General features: G+C 39.9%; 1 protein-coding gene across 4 annotated transcripts in view; it reads right to left on the bottom strand.

Moving 5' to 3' along the window:
- Positions 1-5084: 5084 nt before the first annotated feature.
- LOC145647441 (matrix remodeling-associated protein 8-like) overlaps positions 5085-15108 on the bottom strand; it is a 31014-nt gene continuing 20990 nt past the window's right edge. For 3 of the 4 annotated variants that reach the window (XM_081695468.1, XM_081695467.1, XM_081695466.1), the window contains exons 2-5: positions 12028-12345; positions 8792-9109; positions 6854-6952; positions 5085-6723 (exon numbers count right to left, since the gene is read on the bottom strand). In XM_081695468.1, the coding sequence (XP_081551594.1) occupies positions 6659-6723; positions 6854-6952; positions 8792-9109; positions 12028-12340 (795 nt within the window). In that variant the 5' untranslated portion in view covers positions 12341-12345 and the 3' untranslated portion in view covers positions 5085-6658. The remainder of the gene's footprint in view (positions 6724-6853; positions 6953-8791; positions 9110-12027; positions 12346-15108) is intronic. The other variant, XR_014116339.1, reaches the window with a different exon arrangement.

Here is a 15108-nt window from a genome sequence, read left to right as displayed (position 1 = left end):
GGGAGAGATCTATATAAGCCCAGTAATTCAGTGCTGGGTGTTTGCTAAAGTTTTGAGCCAAGCTCCTAGCCTGTAACTATGGGTATCGATGTCTGTGAGCCCTTGTGCTACACTGCTCTTCTACTGTGGGTGTCTGTGTTTTTACACGTCCCCTCCCTTCTGCAGTTTTCCCCTCTCGAGTCTGTCTCTCTCCCGAGGCTCCCCTTAGCCACTAAAGTACTGCCCTGTTTTCTGTTTTTGTTTGGGAAGTTTCAGAGTTTGGTTTTCCCCAGTGCATCGGGGCTGCCATTCTTCCTGTGGCATCCTTTGTTTTCCCTTTTTCCACACTCAGCTCCCAACTTGCAACTGATTTTGGGGTACCCCTGGCTTCAGCGACATAATCCTCATGTAGACTGACTGAGCTGGTCAGTGCTGTCTTGGGGTTTGACATGTTTTGTTATCTTCCATTGCTTTGAAGTGCAATATAAGGGGAGGATACTTTATGTCTGCTGTAGTCTTGCGGGAGCTTGTTTGCCTCGCAACAAAGTGGTTTGCTTCCCCACCATTGGGTTTTTACTTTTCTTGTTTTCTGTTCTAAGATCTAACTGTTTTGCACATGGGCCCACCTTCATTAAAGTGTGGTAGCTCACCCAGCCAAGTGTTGGGGTCATTAGCTATCTGTCCTGGATTTGAGCCCCATTACAGATTATCTAATTTCTTGTCATAGAAGATGCCTCATTTCCAGTCATTTTAGGTCTACCTTGGCTAGAACAACATGACCCAATTATATCATAGTCACGTAAGGAAATCACTCAGTGGTCATCTCAATGCCTAAGAAATTGTTTGATATTACCAGTTGTCCAGTTATATTCCACCACTGTTGAGAGCCCTGCTGATACACAAGCCTTTTCCCTCACTCCGGAATACCAGGGTCTCTCTTTGGTCTTTAGTAAGAAAAAAGCAACCCTGTTACCTCCCCATCTTCCCTACGACTGTGCTATTGAGCTCCTGGAGGTAGCCGTGTTTCCCAAGGCTCGTATTTATCCTCTCTCCCAAGAAGAAGAGAGGATCAAGGAGGAATATATAGATGAAGCATTAAGTCAAGGTTTTATTCAGAAATCCACTTCCCCCATGGTATCAGGATTTTTCTTTGTAAAAAAGAAGGACGGAGGTCTTCGTCCCTGTATTGACTACCAAAATCACATTTCCAAGAAATATTCATACCCGTTACCTCTCATTCCTGTCACTCTGGAACTACTACAAGTAGACAAGATCTTCACCAAATTAGACCTCTGTAGTGCATTTAATTTGATAAGGATCAAGAAAGGTGATGAATGGAAAACCACCTTTTATTGTACTTTCACAAGGACAAGATAAGTCCAAGTTACATCCAGTAGCTTATTGTTCCCGTAAGTTATCACCAGTGGAACGTAATTACTGAATAGGAGAACCTGAACTGTTGTCCATTAAACTGGCCTTAGAAGAATGAAGGTGTTGGTTAGATGGGCGACTCATCCCTTTCTTGTTATCACTGACCACAGGAATCTGGAATACATGCGTACAGCTAAACAACTCGAGATTTGATTTTAAGATTGTGTACCATCCCGGGACCCGGAATACTAAAGCTGATACCTTATTCTGTGTTTTCTTGGAGGAGACAGGAGATGGAAACCGTCCTTCCTAGCTGGATACACCTGTCATCTATACAATGGGAAATAGATGATGAAACAGAACAGGCCATGCAAGACACAGTCATTCCAAAGGTGTGTCCGTCAGGGAAACAGTATGTTCCTATCTCGTACCGTGACCGCCTGTTGACGTGGGCTCATTCCTCGCTGGTTTCAGGGCATGCTGAGAAGACATGTATTCCACAGCTTCTGGCTAACTGGTACTGGTGGGAGACCATGACGGGCGATGTTCATAAATATGTTTCTTCATGTTCAGTTTGCAGTCAGAGTATAACACCTAAGACCCTACCCACAGGAAAGCTCATGCCACTTCCCATACCAGACAGACCTTGGTCTCACATCGCTTTAGATTTCCTTACAGACCTCCCATGTTCTGAAGGTAACACTACGGTCCTCACTGTAGTTGAAAAAGTATGGAAGGAGACACACCTGTGTATTGAACAGAACCAAAGATATAAGGAGGTGGTGGACAGACATGGGAGGGAGACCCTGCTGTACCAACCTGGTGACAGAGTGTGGCTCTCTACACATGACTTCCACAAGCCAGGGTCATGTCGCAAGCTGTGTCCCAAATTTATAGGTCTGAATTAAATTACAAAGCACATGAATGAAGTCACATATCAACTCAACTTACCTGCTCACTTTTGTGTTTCAAGGTCGTTTCATTTGGTCCTTCTGAAGCCTGTGATTCCAGGGCCCTTGGATGAGGTCTCTCCCGAGGCCACTCCTCCACAGCTCTGAATGTGCCCCGATCTATGAAGTGCGCCATATTCTGGACTCTAGGAGGCAGGGTGGTTCAATGCAGTACTTGGTCGACTTGTCACCATCTCTCTGCTAAGGAAGAAAAAAACGTGAGACTGAGAACTTCTCATAGCTCTGATTGTATAATGTGTGCGTGTAGTTATTGATGTGTATACATGTATTTGTGTGTGTGTGTGTGTGTATTGGTGTATGTAAAAAACTATTTTCATACAGTAGGATGAGTCCCAGCAGCAGAAGGAGAACAGGATTGAGGATAGAGTAGTACTGCCTGTGAGAGGCATTTTGGGAAATATTGCCACTTGTATTGTATTGCATTCAGTGTGTTATGCAGTGGTAGTTCAGTGGTTAAAGTAATCAGAAGGTTGCCCATTCAAACCCCACTGCTACCAAGTTGCCACTGTTGGGCCTCTGAGCAAGACCCTTAATTCTCAATGGATCTAATTGTATTTGGTCATAATTGTAAGTTGCTTCGGAAAAAAAGTGCTTTATGAATGTTATATATTGTGTTTCTTATTTCTGTTTTTTGCCCATCTTGTATTTGTCTGCCTGAATATTTTGTCTCTCTAGATTTCGACCTGGACTGTAGTTCCTCTCTGTGATGCTCCCTGGCTCTGTTTATCCCATAGTACTGGTTCTGTCCCTTGCCTGTGTTTTGACTGTGTTGGATTATCCTTTTCTGATTAAAACCACATTTCATTTTATCCTCGAGCATCTGACTTTCTCTGAAACATCACAGTGTCACTGGAGTGAATGTGACATTGTTCCTCAGAATCCCTCCTGAGTCAGTTAGTGATTTATTGATTATACTATGAAGTTCAGAGCTGAATCACAGCAGAACCTAAAGCCCATGAATCTCCAAAAGTATCATGGTCTTGTGTATGTGTGTGTGTGTGTGTGTGTGTGTGTGTGTGTGTGTGTGTGCACATTTCACACATTGCACCCAGTGCACCCACATTAGCAATACATATATGAGGAGGCCCAACAGTGGCAACTTGGTAGCAGTGGGGTTTGAATGGGCAACCTTCTGATTACTTTAACCACTGAACTACCACTGCATAACACACTGAATGCAATACAATACAAAAGTATCATGGTCTTGTGTATGTGTGTGTGTGTGTGTGTGTGTGTGTGTGTGTGTGTGCACATTTCACACATTGCACCCAGTGCACCCACATTAGCAATACATATATGAGGAGGAAGAGATGCATCCTGGGAACTGTCACATCTGTAAACCAGTAGCTGTTGCCACAGTGATAGTGTGTGCACGGGAGCATGCATGTATTTGTGAGTGTGGGAGCATGTGTGTGTATTTTGGGGTGGGCGGTGGTGTATCACTTTAGCAGATTTTTATCACTTTGAACGTACATTTAGGGTGTGTATAATGATGTCTTTCTCCAGGTCCTTCAAATGTGGGTCTGGCCATATTGCAGCAGTTGTGTGTGTGCGTGTGTGTGTGTGTGTGTGTGTGTGTGTGTGTGCATGTGTGTCAATTTCCCCCTAGCTAGACACATTACAAATTCAGTAATGCTAAACTAATTATAATTGTAATATAAGTTCATTTTAACAAGAGTTACAAGTTTGTAGTAAGAATGATCCAAGGATTACTAATAACCGCCTGAGAAATAAATATATCTGAAGAAGATTCCAAGTTCCACTTCACCAGAAGCACTTTGATTGTAAGATATCCATCACATCCCAGTTTAGATATCACTGTGTGGTACAACGGGACAAAAGCAACAAACACATCTGGGTGATGCTGTTGAATTTGCATGTTCATGTGTTTTTGCCCACAGACTCTACAACACCAACACACTGTCCTCGTCCACCACTCAGGTCACTGGGAAACTTTCCCACACAGGTGATTTGAAAGAAACAGCTCATAGTGTTAATGATTCAGTAAATGTTGCTAACGAGCTTAAGTTAAATCCAGCCTAGCGTGTTGATAGCTTTTTTTGGCGGCGAATTTGCGAGTGTGAAATTTGATTCCACATTACGTTCATCAGCTTTCACATTTAGACTACCACATACTCTCCATATGACTGCATACACAGAACTGTAATGTGTATGTGATGATTTGGGATGAATACATGTACCATTACACTCCTAATCTTTATATTTTAGTATAACTATATAGTTAATATGTCAACAGCAAAATAAATTCACTTTGCAGAACCTTTTCAATGCTGCTCTACTGCCCTAAGCAACCACCTTCTATGACCAGCCTACATATGAACCCTTTCACACCAAACACTGAACCAGAGTTGCCTGTTTGGGATACAAGATGATTTTCACATTTGGTGTTTTTTCTTGAATCTGAGTGAGTCTGTTTCCATGTCACTGATCTGGTTTCATATTGTGTACAAATTTGCAGAACCATCTGCTCTACTTTGGTGTTCAGCCCTCCTGATCAAGCTTGTCTGTCCAATGCCCTGAATTTGTACACCAGTAATGTGTACATGTGAGCCCAACCACAGCTCAGAATGGTTTCCACTCTAAGGTCCTAAAAAGAAAGTAACAAACAGTGGCGTCCAACTGCTGTCAGTGAACTGCACTCTACACACATTCTGCTGTCAAACTGCACTACGCACACCTACATGATGTATGTGGTCATCCGTTGGTGTAAACAGAAACCACAACTCTCTGTCCTGCTTTGGCTCTTTATTTATGAAACAACAATAGACTCTCACAATGGAAGTGATGCGTACAGCCAACGCTTTGGCATTTGACCTTAAAAGACATGATTAATAACAGAAAAAAATATGCTGCTATTTAAAGGTCAAATATCAAAAAATCCTAGAGATACACACATAAAATGCAGAAAAATGATTCCTTAGGAAAAATAGCATAATGTAGTAATAAAATGCAATACATTTTTTTACAGAATCATAGAGCAAAATGATGGTTGTTGGAGTTAGAATTTAGTTCTAGATTGACAATATTTAAATTGACATTTACAGCATTTAACATTTTGATTTAGCAGTTAGCCTCTTTTCTCAAGTGTACCAAAAACAAACAAAAAACCCCACAAGTCCTCTAGTTCTATATTTTGTCAGTCTTAGTCTTGTCCCTACAATTTCTACTTTATGCTAGTATCTAATTAGCAATTAGCAAATAATTAGCACTGCTTCCTATTTTCTGGACTGAACCACAGTGCAGATTTCAGTGCCACTTAACGGAACAGGTCAGCAAAGAAGCAAATTTATTTTTATTTTCCCTTAACCCAGGTGGACAAGACATGTTTGGAGTCTAAACTGAAGGAGCACATTTTGGTCATTTAATTTAGAACAAAAGCTGCTAAATGTTGCTAACAGACCATGCTTTTACTCAATAAATGTACACAATGTCATTTTAGACATTTCTTAGACATTTTAATATTACTTTATTCATGTATTTCACTACTTTGGTGAACCTGTTTCAATCACCAAACAGGTCCACACGAGTAAAGGTATTTTTTCATATGAGATGAAAAATTTCCATATTCCATAATATTACTTTATACAGTGATCTATGTCAAATTCTACCTCATTAGGAAGATAGCTGAGATTGTTCTGAACACTGTGATATCAAACATGTAAGTACCTTTAAGGTGAATTTAAGAATATATTCAGAAACGGACATTGCTCTGAGCCATCAGATGGTTAAATGATGGTGTTACACCAAAATCTGTGACCAACAAATTCTGTCACTGTACAACCTGGAGCACACAGATCACCATTTCTGACAGCTGTGACCGCACTGTACCGTCATAATAAATGAGTTAAACACCAATCCAAATGTTTTTTAGGTGTTGTGATGGCTGGGTGCTGCTGCTGTCTGCTTATCCCAGATATAAATACCTTTGTGTAAATTAATATATGAGGATGACAACACCTGTAGAGAGAAGGTAACACTCACCATCAGCAGCGTGGAGCACAAGGAGCAGATAAACACACACCTGCGTTCTTACTGAGTTACATACACACACACACACACAGCTACAGCAGGACTACTGCTACACACCATACACACACTCTTCAAAACTACAGACTAATGAATGACCTGACATTTACACTTACAGTGGAAAGGAAGTGTATTCAAATGAAGACATTATGATGACTCTCTAACTCCAACACACAAACACACAAACTTGTTCAGGTCAGTGGGTACAGCTGATCAGATGTGTGTGGCAGGTCTGTTAAACAGGTGTGTAGGTCTGTAGCTGGTCTGTTGATTTCTCTTGGTTTTCTTCTCTACTGCAGACTAGCTGTTCCATCTCCACCAGCAGTGTTATAGTGAACTCTGCTCATTTCTGACACTGAAGTAGGTCACATGAACAAGAACAATTCAGTTCATTCAGGAACTGACTCTGCACATGGTAAAATGGATGTTAATAGACACAATGAGAAAACAATCTGATTATAACAGCTTGCTAATGAAATTTTTACCTTTGTTTCTCTTGGTGTAATAAACCACAGCCACGATAATGTGGAGGAAGATCACAGTGACCAAAGCAAAGGGGATGTAGGGCAGAGTCTGAGGAGAGACTGTAACAACACAACAAACACTGACCCCAGTCTTACACAGCAGCAGAATACATTTATTTAGCACAGCTGTGAACTGTTTCCTCTTTCAAACATTGTAAATGTCATTGACTATTATTATTAGTTTAGTTCATCATGTGCTTTTGTTTGTTTGTTTAAGATGTATTCCCAAACTCTTTGTGTTGGCTCTATGACCCTGCAACGTGACTATGACTCTGATTATGGATTTGCCCTTAATATATTTCGCTCTTCTCAGCTCATGCATCCGCCTCGTGATCGCTCCACGTTACACACTGTATGGATAGTGTCATAGTCAGGACACATGACTCTTAAGAAAAATGCCATTTTCAGGTAAAATATGTCTTTGGCAACTGGGAGCACATATAGTACTAGGTGAAATGAGTCAAAAACAGGTCATTTCTGTTATTGTGGGTGTAGCCTAGTTTTATGCTGGGAATTTGTCAGGATGCATCATAGTCAGGACGCAGGATTTTTGACTCATGCAAATTTATGAAAAATACAAATTTGAAGTTAAATATGGGTATTTGGACACCTGGGAGGTTATAAGTCAAAAACAGTGGATTTCTGTCATTTTGCAATAAAAGTAAAACATTTTACATCAAAATGATATTTTTCATAAATGTTGACATGTCCTGACTATGACAATATCAAAGTGCCAGTGCAAAACAGTATTTTCCCAACCACTGTAGTTTGAGGTTTCAGTTCACATGGTTCCTACTTACTGTTTGTGGATGGTCATAGTTAGGACACATGACTATTTAATCAAAATGTCAATGAGGTAAAATAGATAAAATAGTTATTTGGACAACTGAACACATCTAATACTAAACAATGAATCAAAAACATGACATTTCTGTCACTTTGGGTGTATAAGATGTAGTGTGGCTGGGAAATAATTTTACACTGGCAGTTTATTGACACTGTCATGGTCCAACTATACACTTTAGAAACAACATGAAAGACAAAATGAGGGTCAGTGACATTATGGATGGTTTCCAGAAGATTAAGTCATAATTTAAATCCCAGTCAAGTATTTTTAAAGTACAAGAGCACTTTAACCACAAATACACCCCTATAAAAATGGATGAAATGTATATTTACCCTGGACTTGTTTTAGCTGTCCTTTTGCAAACAAACACATACCAAGTGTCACATCGACCGAACTCCAAGCACACTACAACACCCAACATGCCATTCCTCGCAAGGTCAAGGACTCATCCAATCATACACATTCATTCAGATCCTCATCACCAGAATATTGACAGCACCTGTTTTCTACTTCCCACCTGTATATAAACCTGTTTAGACCTCACCAGCATTGCGAGGTATTGCCACTAGTTTTGACTGTGCATACCGAGCGTTATTTCCTTGATTGCTTTCCTGTGTTTCGATTGTGTTTTTTGTTCTCCAGACTACTGATTTTTTTCCTACCCCTTTTGTATAGTTTGCTTGGTTTGTTATTGGTCTTTGGTTGTTGGACTCGGACTGTTTACCTGTATGATTTGGATTAGCCCTGCCTTGGCTTTCCTTGTTTTGACCCTGGTCTGTTCACCCATCAAAAGTCGAAACAAAATAAATTTTTCTCTACATCCGCGAGCATCTGGCCTTACCTGTCCCATCACACCAAGCCACATCAGTGAGAAAACACTACCCAAGTGACCTGTAGCATTCATACTATGTCCAGTATATCAGCCTTTGATGGTCTAAGAGTGCTCTTTAGGTGTAACAGGTGCTACAGGTATAATGTAACACTAGTTGGCTAAAGTTCAGTTTATTTATGAGACTATCAATGCACTAAGAATATGGATCTAAGTTACTTACCTGTAAAACTGAGTTTGATGTATAGTTGTTCATATTCCTTATGCATACAATCGTAATCTCCCTCATCTTCATCCGTCAGGTGTGATATGAGTAGAGAGAGATTTCCTGGAGCGTGAGCAGTACCTAGCTGAACTCTGTTTCTGTACTGTTCATTCTCACTGGAGATCACATCCCATGTTTTTCTTTTTGGGCTGTATTTCTTCCAGGTGAAATTTGCAGCTTTGGCGTGTAGGTCTGTGCAGCTGCAGGGTAGCAGTACTGAGTCTCCTGTGTGTGCATTGATGCGTTTTGTCTCCCTGTTGTGTTCCAATACGCAACCTATAGAAACACACCCCACTGTCAGACTCCACCACATTTGCTTGTTAGATTAATAAATATTTACTTTAATATTATATGATTTTTAGCATTGTTCTAATGACATTCACTCTCCTTATAACAATGATAGTTATAACTGAGCAATTTGGTTGCTCCATTTAGGTAACAATTTGAGCTTTGTTTGTTAAGTACCAGTGTAACAATTTTTTAATATTTGATCAAAATCTTCATTTCAAATTTACTAACACATTTCTTAAGAGTGTTCTTCATAAATCCTTCATAACAGCTAACACAAACCTAAATACACTTTTATAAAGGCTGATTCTGACAGACAGCTGTCATACAGTCTTCTCTTCACAACACAAACAACACAATACTGTCAGTTGATTAGGTGACATACTTCTTTCAAGGGCTATAGGTTTTTTGTTGTTGTTGGGTTGTTTTTGTTTTTGTTTTTTTTACAAGTTTTAAATATGTTTGCAGTTAAAATAACATAACTGGACCCCCCAGGAGACAGAGCTGGCTGGGAATGAGGACAGCCACTATAACCACCCCAATACCCCCAGAAGAAAATCGGGGCTGATGATCAATACCGCCACAGCGTCAGACCGCAGAGACAGAACGGGTTGGCATGTCCAGCATATAACATTAATGATTAGATGTTGCTTACCAAGTGAGGTGTGTCATCTTAGAACAGGCCAGATGCTTGCGAACAGCCGAGTTTTATTTGTAGCGGAATAAGCAACAATTGTAAAGCGAAACAGGCGTGGGTAATGGCCAGATATACACACGCCAGGGAATTGCTCAGTACACGCAATAGAACAGCAATAATACTTGGCAGGGAAAGAACGGAACCAGAGAGAATAAATAGCGTAGCAAAGATGAGACACAGGTGGCACTAGTAAACTGGTGATGAGGATCTGGTGAGGTTGTGCCGGGGAAGACGGGAGTTGCAATCACGGACTGAAGGCGGTTGTGGGACATGAGGTTACTAGGAAAACTGAGCAGATGTGAACACCTCAAACCACGTAGTACCTTCCTGTTCTTGACACTGGCTGGAGAGGCTGAAATGAAAACTCCCATATGGCTCTGTTATAAATGAACGCTTTGACAATGATTGTCCTGACACTGTATTGAAAGTGTTCTGGCCTGGTCTATAAATAAGGTGTTTTATTTTGTTACTAATAAAATGTTGATTGATCTCTAATGCCACGCCATTCTACCAGTCACAGAAAGATCAGACAATATATATATATATATATATATATATATATATATATATATATATATATATATATATATTGTGCCACATACAACACATGCTACTGATCACATTCTTGCAGTGCTCGTCTTTGTTCAGTTTTCCACCTCATCTCATTGAGTGTCTGTGTTTAGTGAGGGGTTTGGTGTTGTCTATACAGGCAAAGGTCTGAGTAGGATCCATTCTAACAGAAATGGGACCTTACAGAGATGATCCAATTAGATTCGCATTCTAATTACATTCCCATCACATTCCTATTAAGACTTCGGTCACATCTAACTGCCACCTCGCTAATGTTTTCACATGGGTGGAGCAAAATCAGTCTGGTTAGTCTGGTTTTTCAGACATTGTGTTATAAACGAGTATAAAGATAGCAGCTTTTTTTTTTTCTTTCAGAAAGATGCAAGTAAAGCCCAGTCCTCTAGTTTTCCTCTAGTGAATTTCAACTGCATGAATTTGACACAAACATTGATCTAAATGACAGATCTATATAATATAGATTAGTGGGTGCAACATGAAATTACTCACTACCGTAAGCAGATTTCCCGCATTTTTCCCTTTTTGTATCAAAGTTACTATTACCACTAAAGTTACTATTACCAGTAAAGTTACTAATAACACGTGACTACTGATGGTGGAAGCTTCAGACGTCATTGAAGCACAGGATGAGGGTGAGACTGTTTCATAAGTTTGGCACTGTCCTATAACGTGGAAGTCAAAAGGGAGAATAAACGTTTCATAACGCCAACCTGTTGTTTTTACATAAAAAGGGAAACAATGATTTTAAACAAATTATTGCAGAGTGTAATTACTAAACATTAATGATTATCAATTTTTTTTTAATGAAATATGAAGGCGGTGGAGTGTTGTATTGTTTATGGTGCTGCGCAGTTTTGAATCTATGGCTGCTATAAATTCTGAGAACCACCAGGTGTCGCTGTTTTGTCACCAGCTTTCAATGCTCCAAAGCTTCGAATCCTTTAGCAGTACAATAAGGAAGAACCTCAAACGCTTCACAGGACTTCGTCTGCACATCATTACCAAGAAGGAAGTTAAACAGTAAACACTAGAATAACGAGCAGGCGAATAACGTTACCAAACAACAATAATCTCACGGGAGGACGAGAGAGCGCACATTCAAAGACCCACAGCCAAGACGCTAAAACAAGGGATATTTATACAAAGATTAACGAATGCAAACTAGACAAAGATGAAAACAGTGACAGGAAAACCAAACGAGGGGTCGGAACAGAAAAACCAAAACAAAGAAGCACCGGACACGCACGAACAGAACTAGGAACACCTAAACAAAGCACGCGGGAAAGCATCTCCATGGGAACCGCGATGTCAGGGAGGAGGTGATGGTGAAAGATGAGCTGAAACCTGCCTAGGTGACGATTTACAGGCCATGTGTGTTAAAACCTGAGACATTCTTACTTGAACTGCACAAGATATTTGTTACAATTAAAGGAGTATTTGACCATCACTGAACTAAACGTTACTGGTAATGTGCACAGATGACAGCACAACAACAAATATGACAGCAGAAAGTCTACAAGTAACTCAGACAACCAAGACTTTGCTAGTGTGGATACATAAGAAAACCTTAAAGCTGGATTTATCATTTGCAGTTGGATTTGGATCAAAAACAGTGTTTTACCTTTAATAGTGAGTCTGATGTCTTTATAGTTCCACTGGTTAAGATAACACCTGTAGTCTCCCTTATCCTCTTCAGTCAGGTGTGATATGAGTAGAGAGAGATTTCCTGGAGAGTGAGCAGTACCCATCTGAACTCTGTTTCTGTACTGTTCACTCTCACTGGTGATCACGTCCCATGAGTTTCTGTTTGTGTTGTGTTTCCTCCAGGTAATATTCTCAGGTTTGGCGTGTGGGTCAATACAGGAGCAGGGCAGCAGTACTGAGTCTCCTGTGTATGCAGTGATGTAGTCTGTCCTCCGATTCCCTACTAGCATGCAGCCTGCAGAAACACACCAGATAAAGGCCTTCAGTATTAAACATGGCTGCACAAGTACATGTAAAATGGTTATTATTATATATGACATACTCCGTTATTATTATTATATATGACATACTCCATTATTATTATATATGGCATACTTAATTGCTCCAGGTCCAGTCACCTGATGGTACTGATGGTACCAGCCAACTGATGATGGTACTGGAAATCACTAAGAGATTTCCCAATAGATGTTGGTATGATGGATGCATGACCATCAAGATATAAGATGTAAATATCTGATTATAATGATTATTGATTGTCTTTGCCTCCCTCCTTCCTTCTCTCCCTCTCCCCTCCCACTAAAGTTATTACCACTAAAGTTACTATAACCACTAAAGTAAATATAACCACTAACATTACCACTAAAGTTACTAATAACATGTGACTAATCTTGTTTGAATCTTCAAACATCACAGATACACAGGATGAGGTTGAGACTGTTTCATAGGTTTGGCACTCTCCTATAACTTAGAAGCTTTATCTTTTTACTAAAAAATTGGAAATGTGCAAATTATAGAAGCCAAAGGGGAGAGTAAATGTTTCATAACGTCAACCTGTTGTCTCCCAGTATAGTTTTGTATTATGTTTTCACATAAAAAGGGAAACAATGATTCTAAACTAATTATTGCAGAATTTAATTACTAAACATCATTACTGATCATTATTTTTTTAATGAAATATGAAGGCGGTGCAGTGTTGTATTGCGCAGTTTTGAATCCATGGCTGCTATAATTTCTGAGAACCACCAGGTGTCGCTGTTTTGTCACCAGCTTTCAATGCTCCAAAGCTTCGAATCCTTCAGCAGTACAATAAGGAAGAACCTCAAACACTTCACAGGACTTCGTCTGCACATCATTACCAAAAAGGAAGTAAAAACACATCTGCAGATAAAAACACACCTGCATTCCACAACACACTACACACAGCTACAGCAGTAACGCTGCTATACATCTTATACACTCTACAAAACTACAGGAACACTCTGAAAACTGCAGCCCAGACTACAATCTGTTTGTGGGAATCACCACACAACTATGACCTGGAACTCTACAACTCTCAGTAGAACTCCACTGAAATTCTCCACCCACTAATATCCACAGTAGAGGGGAAGTGTGTTCAAGTGCAAAATAAATTATTCCTCCACTTCTTTCTCTCTCACATACAGACTAAATGTAACAGTGAAACAGTGTCTTTCTAGTGTCATCACTTCCTCCTGAGCTTCCCAGTGTTCAGTCCCCATCCTCAGTAAAGTGATCCTGCAGTAAGAAGTAGTGCTACACAGTGATCCCCCTCAGCACTGTTTGGTCACATCATTTCACTCCTGCACATAAAGTGATCAGAGGGCCAAACTGAATGTGTAGCTTAGCAAATATTAGACAGATCAGACAGGAAGAGCTCTAGACTACATGCTGATCAAAATAAACATTGATCATTTAATCAGGTAAACATGAGGATGGTCTGATATTCATATTATTCATAAAGTACAGGTGAAATGCAGCAGTCTATGATCATGTTGTAGTTTTCATACTATTAAGAAAAAACTACTTAAGTGAAGCTGTGAAATCCACCCACTAACACAGAACCACTAAAGGAGTCACGAAAGTAAAGACCACTTTGGATGTAGACAGTACAATGTCATCACAACCCAACAGTTATCACAGGAAGTAGAAACATTTTCTCACCTTTTCTCTTAGTTACTTTGTTCTTTTTGTTGTTAAAGCTGCCAAAAGCTGTTTAACAACTGTTTGATGATGGTGGATATCTGTAAAGTAACTAATTGAGGCTATAGGCTAGTGTGCACTGCACTGTTACAACAACAACAACAAAATAAAATTAAAACTGTAAAAAGACAAAACCCCCAGCATGGGCTGTCTAAGCCTCCTGGCCAATTGATGAACAAATGAGGAATAAATAACACAAACAGAAATAAACAAGTGAGCACATTTCCCACGTAGCACCCAGTGCAACCAGATTAGCAATAAATATGTCAGGAGGAAGAGGTGCATACTGGGAATTATCACATCTGTAAACTGGTAGCTATGACTATGGTGGCATCAGAATAACTTGGGACTAAATAAGAAAAGTCTTTAAACTGGAGTCACTGGAGTGAATTTATGCTGCCAGAGTCAGTTAGTGAGTGACTGATTAAACCATGAAGTCCAGAGCTAGATCACTGACACTGATGAGGATTTGGAGACTGTTTGACAATCTTCGTGGGTGAGTGAAAGAAGTAAACATTTCGCTCACACACCACTCTGAGAAACAGCACAGCAGAATTTTAAGATCACCAACCCAAAAAGGAAGCATGCGCATATGCATGTCTGTGTGTGTGTGTGTGTGTGTGTGTGTGTGTTATTTATGTATTGCTAAAGTGCATCAAGTTTAGCAATACATATGTGAGAAGGAAGAGGTGCATACTGGGAAACTGTACTGTCTTTATGGTTTTAATTTTTTTTTATTTGTTCATTTTTTATTTGTAAATTTTTCTAAGCCTCTAGGATAAGAAGAACAACATAGGAGAACTTGAAGCCCAAACACCCAACAAGAAGAGAGAGAGAAAGAGAGAGAGAGAGAGAGAGAGAGAGAGAGAGAGTGAGTGTGAGTGTGAGTGTGAGAGAGAGCAGGGCAGGGTGGGGGAGGGGGTGTTTTTGCATCTACAAGTATCACTTTGAATGTACATTTACTGTGTGTGTAAAAGTGTCTTTCTCCAAGTCCTTCAGA

The sequence above is a fragment of the Electrophorus electricus genome, chromosome 2 (assembly GCF_041902795.1).
Source record: "Electrophorus electricus isolate QZ-2024a chromosome 2, ASM4190279v1, whole genome shotgun sequence".
NCBI lineage: Eukaryota > Metazoa > Chordata > Actinopteri > Gymnotiformes > Gymnotidae > Electrophorus > Electrophorus electricus.
This window is presented reverse-complemented; position numbering and strand designations above follow the sequence as displayed.